General features: G+C 35.1%; 2 protein-coding genes across 5 annotated transcripts; one reads left to right on the top strand and one right to left on the bottom strand.

The window, feature by feature from the left end:
• The first annotated feature begins 1,554 nt into the window (after nt 1–1,554).
• Nucleotides 1,555–5,076, top strand: LOC143449002 (NAD kinase-like). Of its 4 annotated transcripts, none has more exons than XM_076949013.1 (4): nt 1,555–1,742; nt 1,837–1,897; nt 1,966–3,234; nt 3,414–5,076. In XM_076949013.1, exons 3-4 carry the CDS (start codon nt 2,564–2,566, stop codon nt 4,006–4,008), a joined length of 1,266 nt encoding a protein of 421 aa, XP_076805128.1. In that variant the 5' UTR covers nt 1,555–1,742; nt 1,837–1,897; nt 1,966–2,563; the 3' UTR covers nt 4,009–5,076. The 4 variants fall into 4 exon arrangements, with proteins under 4 accessions (XP_076805128.1, XP_076805126.1, XP_076805125.1 ...); XM_076949014.1 differs by having other exon boundaries at nt 1,571–1,715; XM_076949011.1 differs by having other exon boundaries at nt 1,837–3,234.
• A 281-nt stretch (nt 5,077–5,357) lies between these two features.
• On the bottom strand, nt 5,358–11,901 carry LOC143449003 (uncharacterized). Its single transcript, XM_076949015.1, has 6 exons — nt 11,556–11,901; nt 8,470–8,606; nt 8,012–8,172; nt 7,064–7,249; nt 6,662–6,789; nt 5,358–6,541 (listed from the first exon to the last, which is right to left on the bottom strand). The coding sequence occupies exons 1-6, from the start codon at nt 11,713–11,715 to the stop codon at nt 6,069–6,071; spliced, it is 1,245 nt and encodes a 414-aa protein (XP_076805130.1). The 5' UTR covers nt 11,716–11,901; the 3' UTR covers nt 5,358–6,068.
• Between the last annotated feature and the right edge of the window lie 2,119 nt (nt 11,902–14,020).

Raw genomic sequence — 14,020 nt, forward strand, 5'->3', positions numbered from 1 at the left:
CGCGACCCAAATTTGAGTTTGGTGAACATGTTGCGACCCAAGTCTCAAATAGCGTTTTTTTAACACGAAAAAAATAATGAAGGCATGGATGACTTTTAGCAGTAACTAGCTAATTTAGTTTTCAATGTCAGCGATCTATTTTTTTCTCAAGTACCTATATGATACAGACAAACACAAACAAACAGCGGTAGTGTGGTCCACTTACTACGAAGCAATATATTTTAGCCTATTACAAGCAAGTTTGCATCGCCTAGGCGCGACCCATTTATCCTTTCCAACCCTTGTTTGAGTTGCGATCCATACTTTGGAAACCACTACTCTAGTCACTAAAATTTCCAGTTGTTTTTGCAGTAGTCACACCAACGATATAAAGAACTTTATAGTTCTATAGAACTTTATAGAAGTTCTGTATATCGTTGGTCACACTACTTCCGTATGTACAGTAAGTATAAGCCTAATCGAAATTTAAGTTTCACGGAAATGTAATCTCTGAACATGTTTGTGGAATTATGAAAAGGTCTTTGTTAGATTTGATCATTAGATGGGTTTTCGTCTATCAAAAATGTATTGAGTAACATAAACAAACAACTGTAGGCGTTTCAGCAAAGGAGGATATCATGTTCAGCTAGATTGCTAGAAGAACAAGTTTGTAGCCAGAAAAAATGCTAAGCATTACAATTTTCCGAAGCAATAGTTAACATATGCTTTAATTCGGTTGTTTTTTATCCTTTCTTTGTCTGCAAGATGACGTCCCAAGGTAGGCCTACGTTTCCAAGAAGATAAAATCGAAATATGCAAATCAAGCCTTATGTTTACGTAAAAATGGTAAGGCTGATATCGCGGTTATTAGTGTTGTAATGAACGTTGTTGTGGCTTTACAGAGATTTCCGTGCATAAGCCACAATTTTGAAATAAATAGGAGTCTATAACTGCTCCAGCCTATATATGTCCACAGTTTTACACTCTTTGATTGATTGATTCTAAGTTAGCTGAAATTTCAAGTTACTCGATCAGCTTCGGGTTGGTTGTTAGACCTACTGTGTTTTTTACAACCGTGTCAAAAGTTACCGAGTCTGGTTCAGTTAGTTTAAGTTATCTGAAAATTTAAGTTAAGCGAAATGAACGAGTTTATCTGCAATTTATATTCCAAAATTTGCGGCAACGTCAGTCTTTTTTATTTATAGCCTACTACTCTGACACAACAGCGATGGGTAAACTAATAGGAAATACGGTTTATAAGGAGACATGCGACTCCACTTCTCAATTCAGTGAACTCCCACCTATTTTTTAACAACAACAACCGTCATATCCAGATGCGCAACATTTTTATCATGTCTTACCTACGAATAATTAATTTGGGTGACCACTCTTTTCATAAGTAGGTCAAACCGCTGTTGATGATAAGGGGTTAGGTTTGAAAAAAGAACTTGTTAAAAGTTAATTTATTGTTAATTTCATTTAAGTTTAAATCAGGTGATAGATTTAGATTAGGTTAATTAGGTTAATATGTTAAAACATTCGAGTTAAGTTGGCATGGGGATGTCAAAAATTCAGTTTTTTTCCTGTGTGACAGTAACGGTTTTCGTTGGTAAAATACGTTGCAATCACAGCAATGTGTAAGAAACTTGTGAATATGACGACCACATCTAGACGTAGAAGCAACAGCAGGTCAACAGAATGAATCACACAACTATTGCAACATCACTCGGAAACAGGTTGGCGACCTCTCTGTTTACACAGTTGTAAGTATGCCCCGTCACGATTACAAGGGTTTAAAATTTCATGGTTGATCGAAGCCGAGGTAAATTGCGACTTTGTCTTTTACTACCTTTGCAGATGTTTCGGTTTACGCTTAAAAGCATTCAATGAAGTGTTAAGTTCACAAAGGCGAAACCGGGTAAGTTGGCAAAATAGCCGGGTACGTTCGCCTGCAGACTCTTGCTTCACATTTTGTTGCTTTAAAAGTAAGGTCGTGTTTCAACAACGTGACTCGGCAAACGACAATAAAGTGAAAGAGAAATTGTGAGGATGCTCTTTCAGAGAAATAGAGTTGCTCAGTGTGAAGAGAGAGGGTTACTGCGCGGGTAAGGTTTGTCGTGCAATATATTTAATCGGTTACTTCAGCAGTGACGAAGGAAGGACCATGCGTTCAGCTACAATAGGTGACAAGTTCGTATGCGCTTAACGCGTTGAAGATACTGATTTGGTATAATTTTTCAAAGTGTTGTTTAGAAAATCTGTGGCATTAATGGTAACATACAGGTTTGGTTGTATGGGCAAGAAGCAACGTATCATTTATCATACGCCTGACGCATTTATCACTTCCTTCCTCTTTCTGTACTCTCTACAAAACCACTCTTCAACTACTGTACATGTAGTGGCGTACAGTAGTTGTTGTATTCTTAGCGAAACTGGGAAATAAATTCATCTAAAACAAGAAAAAATATTTTCGTTTTTAGGTAACTTGACTCATCTGGCATTTCAGCAATAAACAAAGTCTTCTGCTAACTTTGTTAATAGTTTATATTTTTTTGTACTTCTGGACAGCTAGGGCGTTTGGAATATGAACATATATAGTCCTGGAAAGGTATTCCCTTTAGTAATGGCAAGTAAACCTGCTACCACTCTCAAAGGCCATAAAAAGGCTTGTAATGGGAAGAAAAAATTTTTCAAAAGAGGTAAATCTTTGCTTGGTCCCTTGCCAGACTTATCTTTCGGACCAAAAGCTTTAACTCGGCAAGATTTTGCTCGAGATTATGTCTTAGATCCTGAAAATCAAACTTTAAAGTGGTCACGTCCACCGGAAAACATTCTTATTATTAAAAAGAATGATGCAGCAATCATACCGGCTTTCATTGCATTGGCAAATTGGTTGATAAATGACAAAAGTTTGAACATTTTTGTTGAGGAAGCAGTTTTGAAAGAAAAACTGTTAAAGGTCAATGAAGATCTCAAAGAAAACTACACCAAGTTGAAGAAGTACGAACATAGCAACAGCACCAAGAATGGCTGCGACACAATTGATTTGATCATCACCATTGGTGGCGATGGCACTTTGCTTTATGCAGCATCACTATTCCAAAGTAGCATGCCTCCTGTCATTGCCTTCCATTGTGGTTCCTTAGGTTTTCTGACTGTTCATGAGCTGACTTCTTACAAAGAAACAATTTCAAATGTTTTCCTTGGCAATGCTGGGTTGATGTTGCGAAGTCGACTTAGGTGTATGATACAGAGGTGAGTTTTAAATGTTTCTGTGCATTAATTTCAACCATATGAACAGTATTGCAAAGCATGGTACATACCCGAAGAGGGTTATATATATATATATATATATATGCTTAAGCCAGCTTTAATCCTCTTCTGGAAAAAACTTATCTTGTGTTCGTATTTTAATCAACGTTTTCATTTTACAGAAAAGGAGAGATTGAAGATGTAATCCATAAATCTCCCAGTTATAATGGAATTGTTGACTTGACCGACATAAATATCAAAGGCAACGGTGAAAGTTGTCACCCTTCCTTCTTAGTGTTGAATGAAGTTGTGGTAAATAGAGGCCAGAGTCAGTTTATTTGCAACATAGACCTTTATTTAGAGGGGCGGAGAATCACGTCCGTACAAGGTGATGGCCTTATAATATCTACCCCGACTGGAAGTACAGGTTATGCAGTTGCTGCAGGGGCCTCTATGGTACACCCGAATGTCCCTGCCATCATGGTCACCCCAATTTGCCCACATTCGTTATCCTTTAGACCAATCATTGTCCCACCTGGGGCGGAACTTAAATTCGCTCTGTCTGAAAATGCGCGGGGTCCTGCCTCTGTTTCTTTCGATGGCAAAGGTACGACTGAAATCTTTCCTGGTGATTATGTCACCATTCGAACATCAGTCCACCCAGCTCCTTGTGTTTGTAAAAATAATCCATTTGATGACTGGTTTGACTCCCTAAGTCGATGCCTGCACTGGAACTCAAGACAGAGTCAGAAGCAACTTGATCCTATTCCAGATTAAAGCCGTTTGTTTCATTGTTTTCTGCGCTTGTTATGTTTCAAACATTCTCACTCCTCATGCACTTAATGCATACTTGTTGCTGTTGCCTTGCTGCTTCCTTTAGGCCTATGGTAGCTTGCTTCACTACTGTTTGTTGACTGAGATAGTATTTATAGCGGAAGATTATACAACATTTAAAGTTTCAGAGTTGTATAAACTATGTATGTTATTCTATGATTGAACTCATAAACTCTATTGTTGAAAATTATTTGTTGTTATTAATTACAAAACTTAATTGCATTGTCATTTAGACAGTAGGCTTGTTGTTTTTATGACTTAAGTTTCGACTGTAACATCAATTGTCCTAAATCAACGAGAAAAATTCAGAACGATTAATTATCAGTTAACTGTAACTTTACCGAATCTGCCATCCATAAGTGATCAATTGATCATTTGCTTTTACCCAATAATTTGTAATTTAAATTTAATAGTTTGTATATAATAAAATTGACCTATTGTTATGTGTTTGCGATTGGTATACCTGGAAAATTTTTATTTTATTACAAATTAAAATTAAGAGATTTTATAATCAAGTTTTTACTGTTATTTTGTTTATTGCTGTTATTGCCGTTACATATGCAAACGTGTTCTATATAATTACAGGTACGATTAATGTTTCTTTTTTGCATTCAGCTTCAAATGTTGTACAAAATTAAGGTCTTGCTATTTTTAAGCCAAGACAAATTTGTGTCATTGATATCTTGATTCAATGATTACATTAGTGCAGTTGGCTACTCATTTTGTAGTGTAATTCCCATTTAACGTTAAAGAATATTTCTATGAATTGATCGTTTTAACTCCGTGTGTTATTTGGTACTTTCTGCTGCTTTAAAACATTTAGTTTACATGCAGTAGAAATTAAATGACTGTCCATGTTATTGACAGTTTATAATTAGCCTGTTCTGACACGATGTTTCCAAATTTTATTTATTGGAAGATCTTATGTCGTCTGTCTATTTTAAGATGGCTAGAACTACCACTAATATATGTGACCGATTTTGTTGGTTATATTAAAAAACTAATGATGTATCTGTTGATTTGTGCAATCATGCTCATACATCTAAAAGTAAATGATAACAGCCTAGCACGTTTTTTTAAGAAATAACAAATACACTGTCACATTGAAGGCGGTGGCCTCAAATAATAGTATTTAGTTTCGAATACTACTGGGTTTCAGACTGACATGGAAAGCCTGATGCAAATTTGCTGAATTGAACCTTGTACATTAGGGAATGTACATTGTACTTGTACAATAGGGAAAGTGTAAATTGTTAAAAAATCGGCCAGGAAAACAATAACTTCAGACAACCTAGTGGGCTTTTCATTTATGAAAGAAAAAGTAAGAACATAGCAAAATAACAAGCAAGACTTTTACAAGGATACATGACACAGGTACATAAGTGGTGTCAGTCAATCATTAGTTAATCAATATGACCTGGAAATGGCGAGCAACGAGCAAGTCGTGAAAGCTCAATAAAAGGTCAAACCAGGCCAAATTTAGTCAATAAAAAATTAAAACTTAATATAAAATTACTTGTTAAAACAATAAACTTTTACCAGCCACACCCCTGCTACCTGAAAAGGTAAAACCCAACGCGATTATACTTGCAAGAACAATCATACTCATAGTGCTGTTACAGAACAGAATTATCTATTTTGGCAGCAAAGCCTAAACAACCTCAAGAAGATAAGCCTAAGTGTTATATTGCATAAATAATCACATTATCACTTAAATGCAACATCCACTACAGGTGATAAACTTTCACTGCAAGTAACAAAATTAAACATTATCCAAAAACACAACCATCATTAGCAAACTACAGTATAACGCGCCATATACCTCATAACGTTTTAAATGGAAAAAAGTAAAAAAGATTAACTAGGTTAACAATGATCGAAGTACTGCTTGAGTAAACTCATGCAATCAAGCAAAACAGTTGAAAAAATAAAACCCTATAAATTTAGCAAAAGGGCAAGTCCATGTGACAATAAATTTAAACTCACATAAAGAAAGTACGATTTTAATCAGCAGTTTTAAGTCTTCCTGCACGTGTCCTATCAGCCCATGGAAGCTCATCATTATATTCTGCTAATAAAGCGGCCTCATCTCTAGGGGTGTTAGGGGGGTTTTGCGGTACATCAGGGGTCTTTTTTAAGTCCGCCTTGGCAATGCTTACAAGGCTACCGAAAGGATCATACGGCGGAGGGGGCTGAGAATCTTGTAATATTTTGTCGTTCATTCCGATGACGTCCGCTGGCTCTTCATGCTCCACAGCCGGGATCCGATACATCGGAGCGAAGCGTGGGACATCGACGCTTGAACATGGGTCATCTGGAATATAGTGACCATCTTTCTGGTGCAGATCATCCAAGAGCTCACTCGCCTTTTCTTCGCCATAATACTCGGCGCTGTCACTTGATTCCGAAGTATCGGTTTCATCACTCAAGTATTGATTTAGTGGCAAACTTTCTTCGACGTTTGGTTTCTTTAGCCCTGACAAAAAAGTTTTGGTATTCACAGCATTAACAGGAAAAAGTTGCGACAAATAGTGCTAAAATGTTTTGCACTAAACTTTATTTTTTTAAATCTAATAAAGACAAGTTGACTTGGCACCTTGTAATGCGGCCAGCTTGCTCTTTAGCTGTTCCTGTTCACTGTATGCAGATTCAAGTACACTTTCAACAGAGCGAAGTTTTCCGACGGTCTCCTCAAGGCTGCGCACCATTTCTTGCCCAGTATCTCTACAGTTTTACAAGAGTAATATATATGACTGTACAAACATTTCAGCGGACATGTAAATCCAATAGTGTCAATATTTTGTAAACAATACTTATTGTGTTACGTATTATTATACTACTTATAATGCTTAAGCATAAACGTTCTTGTTGTTGTAAAATTGGTGCAAATGCCTTGATAGGAAAATTGGTGAAATATTTAGTCCATTCTGTAAAAACTAACATTGCAACCATGAAAATTCAATTTTCATTACAAATACAAATTACAACTTGTTTTTACCTCACTGCTTCCACCATGTGGAAGGAACAGTTGCTGTTATTGGTCATAAAGGAGGCATTAAGTGAAGATAAAGCTTTCGTAGCTTGTGGTAATCTCTGCTGTTGGTGTATCGTGGGATATGGTTTGTATACTCCACATGTTGTGGCTTTTAAATTGACAATTTCCATTGGACATGGAATAAACCACCTGAAGATATTTGAAAACAAACAGTTACGCTTGGCCATTGATTAACAACAAGATTAAAATGCAACTTCCGCTTACATACCATAGTTATTAAAGCTTCTGTAAGGCTACTTCTGTTTAAACGTGTGAAAAACTTTAAACCTTTTCAGCTACTTTGTTGGGCAAAAACAGTAAATACATTATACAACTAAAATGATTCTATATTGACATATGTAGTTTTATCATCATATGTGAATTTCAGTAAGAAAAGTAATGAAAAACATTTGTAGTCTGGCATTCCTTAAAGCCAGCTTAACTAACTATCTTGCAATTCATAGCGCTCTACGAATTTATGTAAATGGTCATTTTGAAAGGGTTTGGTTAATTGTATACCCTTCCCTAAGGAGTAAAAACTTGTCAGTTTTTCTTGCCAAATTCGAAAAACTTATATCCTTTAAATCTATTACATGACATTAACAATGCTTGTACCCTATCAGTGGTTCTGGTGAACAGTTCCTAATTCGAGCAAAACCACAATAACTGAATAATAACTATTTCCATCAGAAAAGCTGAATAATTGAAGTTCCATTGAGTGGTGAGATATCATGACGAAATTGTGTAAACACCCTTCCCAGTTTGAGTATAAATATTTTGTTACCGGTGTAATCAACGACCCAATGACCTTATTGTGTAACAAATGCTATATATAGATATATAGCACATACATTAAAAGAAATAGACGGACGGATGTACTATAATAGAATCTTCCACAAAAAATTAACATACCTTTCTCTCAATACAAAAGCGGCAAATTTCCATAAATACAAAGACTGGTTTTCTGTCCACCTTTCGTGAATCAAAATTGTCACAACTTGAGATGAAAAGTCAGTAGTTTCAGTGGTTGTGTCTTGTTGATATAACTTTTTTTCCAATTTGCGATGTACTGACTACAAAGAATTTGATGTTATGACATTCAAAAAATATTTTTTGTTAAACAAGTAGCATTACTGCACAAGTATAACAACTGAGCAATAAAATGTAAATATATCGCTAGTATTGTATACATCAGTAGATATCATATAGCTATGAAGTTGTATAATGCAGCACATTGTAAGTAGCACAGATACATGTGTTAATTCTTGCAAATCATATCCAACATATACCAGTAAACAAGTTCCTTACAGCATAGACAAGTTAGACATCCATAACAAATAATAAAGGAAAGACCGATCACCAACATATACCTTTTCATGAACTGTCAAACGAAGCACAGGCCTTCTGCAGAATTTAAACCAACCATAGACTTTTCCATTTGAACATTCAATGGTTTCATCCTTATTTAGCTCATTTAAACATGGAAGTGCTCCAATGGTATGGATTGCTGAAACATAACAGAATTAAACTTTCAACTTTTCTTATACGTATACATTTAAAATTTAATTTCAAAAAGTGTCACACCATCACCAAGAAAATATCATTTGTCAATTTATATTCGTATCATAAGATGAACGAAAAACACTGATGGTAAATGGGAAAGTTATGCAATTTTCATTGCATTTAGTTGAGAAAACATGAAAACCAACTTTCTATAAATATATATGATATTATATATCCACGAAACCTAGGGACCAAACCAATTTGACCAATGGCGGTGATACCAGAAAGCTCACAAAAACAGAAGCCACTACAACTGAACTTGGATAGGCACTGTTAGCCATAAATTGCCAATTAACCATTTGTAGCTCAGCTGCCTATATTAAATTTATTGATATTTATTTGTTATATATTGACTATGTATTTTGTCAAAAAATTTAACTCCATCACAAGTTAGCTCAAAAAGAAAAAAGCAATTGACAGTGTTATGGATCGACACCAATCACCATCTGTCACACGGCACACATGCAAAAAGGCAAAGTACAGGTTGAAATAAATGATAATGCCAAAGTACAATGGTACAATATGGGGAAGGAAGAAAAAATATGAGAAAAGAAGTAGCCATTGTTTCTAAAGTCTGGTCATATTGTACTTAACAGAGATTTATACATGGAAAAGTTTGAGACCAACAAAAATGGTCATAACACTGGATGGTGGCCACATTAAGTGACTTCTACCATACCGTATATACCTGTTTTTAAATTAAACGTATGTGATTTAGTAGGTTATCTATACACGAACTAGCATTTGTGCTCCTATAGAAATCTACCCATATGCAATAGTGCATAACAACAAAAAGTGTTCAGCTAGGTAAAAAAAATGATATATTTGCTGAAAATCTTGTTCAAGATTTTGTTTAAGATTTTAAAATATTTTTTTTATCTTTTCATCCCAAAAATTATCTACAAAATGTTTAACCATCCTTTCCGAGATTTTATAATTGCTTGGCCAGTCTTCTGGACTGCCTAAATTCATTAAGCCACCTACGTTTCCGAGAGTGTGAAGGTTATTTTTAAGATAGAAATTAGTTTTATTGGAAATGCAAAAAAACATAAAAGGGGTAAACATGCTAAATAATTTTTCATCTTTACAGTTGAAAGATATTGTACGTAGTGGTGGTTACTACTATCATTGCCAGACATGAGCTATGTTGCATGTTGTCATATATTTGCATATGGTCCAGTGGTGTGGCTGAAAACGCTCAACTGGTATTGGTTAAGCTAGAATAATAGTAGTCAAAAACATATTGGGCAAGATACATAGCTCAGAAAACTTGCAGTTGAGAGAATTATCCAAACTTGGCAGTCTGTTCGCGTTTTGCCTCTTACTTATGTGGACCTTTTACCTTTTATAACACCAATAGCAGCAAGGTACTGGGCAATGAGCACTATACTTGGACCATTTTGGTTTAGTTTAAACACCTGTTGCAGACCTTAAGTTAAGGACAATTACTTTCTAAGTAAGGAGCAAAATGTTGAGAGTTGCCACTGCTATTTAGAATGAATACAAGAGCTAAAACAGTACAAAGCATATTAATAACGTTTTGCTTTAGTAAAAATTTAATCGGGTTTCTTTTCCCATCCACTGATGTACAGCATTGAAATGATTTTCAATCATCTGTTGCTTAAACACACTATCTGATCGTCTGCTTAATTTCACTCTTTTTCAACTTATGTTTGTGGATTTAACTATTTATGGGTTTAGTGGCCGTGCTAGTTGTTACCAGTGATTATTACCTCGAATATTTTTGAGCATGTTTTAAGCCTTTTCGGCATTACCACTTTTTCCTGTTCATTGGCACGTGCTAGTAGCAACTGGTTTGATTTTTCGCCCCCACCGTGCTTTTGACGAAAAATACAATGATTGATTGATTAAATACGCAAACATTTTAAATAATCAGACGATTCTGGCCCTTATATTCATTCTACGTAAAGTAAAGCTAAAGATTCTTGCCAATGCCTGGCTTTCGTAAGAAAACAGTCTAATTGATGCAGACAAAAATTGACAAGAGCATACTGAAACGATTGAATCTTGCAACTGTCCAACACAAGCTATAGTTTAATTACAGCACCTCTGCATTCTAGCCAAATCCTTCTGCTCACCTTTGCAAGCAAGTGGCAATAAACATTGTTAATAAAGTTGTTGATACTAGTGGCCAAATAAATGTTGTTATACTTTTAGTGTAATCACATACTCACCATGGAATCTTTTCTTAATTCATCATTAACAATATAGCCAATAAAATTGAATGCAGAATTGCCCAAAAGAGACACTTTTTTTGTAGTGGCTTGCCATTAAATTGATTGACATTGAGTGAAGATGTAAGCAATAGCTTGGAGTCAAAATTTTAATGAAAAATAACACTCAGTCACTCAATCAGCTAAGCAAATGTTAAACAGTGGTACGCATAAAATGTGTTATTCATTTACCAACTGTGAAACACTGTAATGCGGCATGTAGCTAAGTCGTAGAAAAATTTGTGAGTGGTATTATGATAAGTGTCTTAAAATGAGAGTTAAGTAAGTTTTAACGAAAAATCAGTTAAAATGATCAAGTGTTTCAAAACTTTCACATGTAGGCCAAGTCGTTTTAACAAGCAAAAGAATTTTATTTTAAAGCCCAACATATGTGTCTACAGAAAGATTTGGAGTTGGCTGTACATGTGGGGCCAAAACGTTCCATTTGTTTCAGTTAAAAATGGGAAATTTTGATAATGCATTAGGAACAGACAACAATTTGCAAAGCAAAACAATTGTAGTTCCGGTACTTCAGATATAACTTTATTTTTTCTGGTAACTGTAAATTTAATTTTAACTACTAAATTTCGAATTAAGTGAAATTGATTTAATGAATTCGTCCTGTAATGTAAGGTAAACACAATCACACAACAACTTACAAAGAACTTCCTCAGTGGTTATGGTAACGTCAGAATCAGTTATATTTTTCACTGTTTCAGTTGTTAGTTCTCCACAAAGTGTTCCTTCATTTTGTCCTTGACATTTGGCAGCTTCATAAACAAGCATCGCCATACATGGTGAAGTAATTTTTACTTTCATATTTGCATTGAAAGTTCTCACTGAGAAACTAGGCTATATTAAAATCTTTTACAGAGCACTTTTGATTCCTTGATTTTCAAAAAAACTGCAAAAATAATCACTTATTGGCGTGCGACTTCGTTTACTGGGCTGGGGAGTTGGAACATATACGGCACCGTTCAGACTTCAGAAGGCTTCCAAACTCATTCACTCAAACAATGGCCTCAGACCATAGATATATAAGATATCTATGCCTCTGACACACTTGGAGTGCTGACTTGTATTATTGTGGGGTCTGGCCTGGCTGGTTCCAGTAGGTGTTGCAATGTATGGTTTGTTTTTCACCATTAACTGTGCTGAGCGAAAGTTAAGATGCTAAACATTATAGTTATAGCACAATAAAAACAAGCTCACGAACAATTAACGAGCAGGAAAAAGTGGCTAAGCCCAAAGGCTTAAACATGCAAGATAGTAATAATACAATTGAATTGTGTCATAAGATGGTATGTTAGTATGGCTACCAAACCCACAATAGTTAAGTTCCCAAGTTTAACAAATATACACAAAACATTACAAACAACGAAAAAAGTATTGGAAAATGCAGAGAACTTGCACAGCAACATTGAAGGCACTGATATTAACAACCAAAATAGATTATACGAAGTAACGTAGTTTGATTACAGCAGCATTAAATATCTTCAAGTGTACAATATCAAAAGAATATACGTTTCATCACATTTTGACTTGTAAGTTGATTAACTCCTCGCGTTGTAGAATTTTTTGTCTATCGAGATGCTAAAAAATTGTTTGCAAATAAATAAACCGAAATTCTGTTTATCTTTTCTTATTTTTAAGCTAAGTGCCAGTAGGATTTCTGGGAGTATTTTATCTGATAAATAAAGGCTACTACAAAACAGATGTACCAGTCATTATTTGTTTATTTCGAATACCACTTATCCCAAAAAAGCAGTGCTGTAGCCTAAATTTAGTCTTGTTAGAGCTAAACTTGGTTCTTTTTTGGTCACGTAGCTTCAAAACTTCTGATCTATCTTCCAGTTCTTAACCTAACTCTTAAATATTACAGCAAAAGCATCTAAAACGGGGCTAATATCCAAATCCAAATAAGGCTAATGCCAAGTTGCAACTATAGTGACGGTTGGTAATCAAACGCTTCTTCTTGTTGTAGCAGATTGGTGATGTTTGATCAGTTGTAATTTCATTGATGAAATTACACTATATTTTTTGTTTCTTGCCATCGTTAAAAGAATTCGGAAAGTGCATCCAGTGATTTGTTTGATTTTATATCCACGTATTTTGTCTTCTATCTTCTTCTTGAGCGTCTTCCTTCAGTAATATTTTATAACAGGTGATGTTCTACGGCTATGTCATTAATTGCTGCCTTTTATACAGTATGTCTAAAGTAGGTCTATCTAAGTTTCCGTATCTTAATGCTTGTACTGTGTTAATTTTCCAACGGTCATCAACTTTTTTATGTAGTCGTTCGTTTTCTTTTATGTCCAGTTCATGTTCAACAACCTTCTGCAACACCAGGTTCCGAAACTTCTGAAAAGTTTCGATACGTCTATTGTCTATTTAATTATTTCCAATTTCAAATTTTGCATCCATATTTAAGTTGCCACAAAATAAACCAACGAACGTAACAATCTCAAATTTACGCCATTTTTAATTTACCTGCTTTAATAAATTTTGTTGATCACAGGCGTTTCTGCAAATCCACTTCCACTTCGAAATTTTTTTGGTGTCGTCATATTAGTCAGTGATATAGCTGCCAAGATAACAGAAACTACTAGGCATAATTCTTTCAACTATTGTGCTGTACCGTGTTAAGTTGATGTGGTTTGTTTTGATTTTCTTATCACTACTGAAGTGCACGCTCTGTCTAATAACGCTGGAAGTTCTTTCGAGCTGCCAGTGACCAGGACCAAGTCTAGGCCGTATAGATAGGCTAATACATTGAGGTAAATGAGATGTTTACCCCCGTAAATATTTTGGAATTTTAGCTCCAAACATTGTGATGTGACAAAATGCATTTTACAACATACCTAAACAGCAATTAAGTATAACAGTCAGTACATTTGCTTCCGAAAAATTAATTTAACCTCGACTATGACCTTGTAAGTCATCAAAATATCAGAAGTTTGCAATGCTTGTCCAGCAAATTTAACCGGCTTTTGGAAGTATTCCAAAGTTTTCTTTATTATGTTTTTATCGTATAGGCAAAGTTAAAAAAGTATGGCGAAAGTGTGCATCCTTGTCGTACTCGTTGACCGATTTCAAACCAATCGCTTAATCCATCTTTAGTCTA

The sequence above is a fragment of the Clavelina lepadiformis genome, chromosome 3, assembly GCF_947623445.1.
Source record: "Clavelina lepadiformis chromosome 3, kaClaLepa1.1, whole genome shotgun sequence".
NCBI classification, from domain to species: Eukaryota; Metazoa; Chordata; class Ascidiacea; order Aplousobranchia; family Clavelinidae; genus Clavelina; species Clavelina lepadiformis.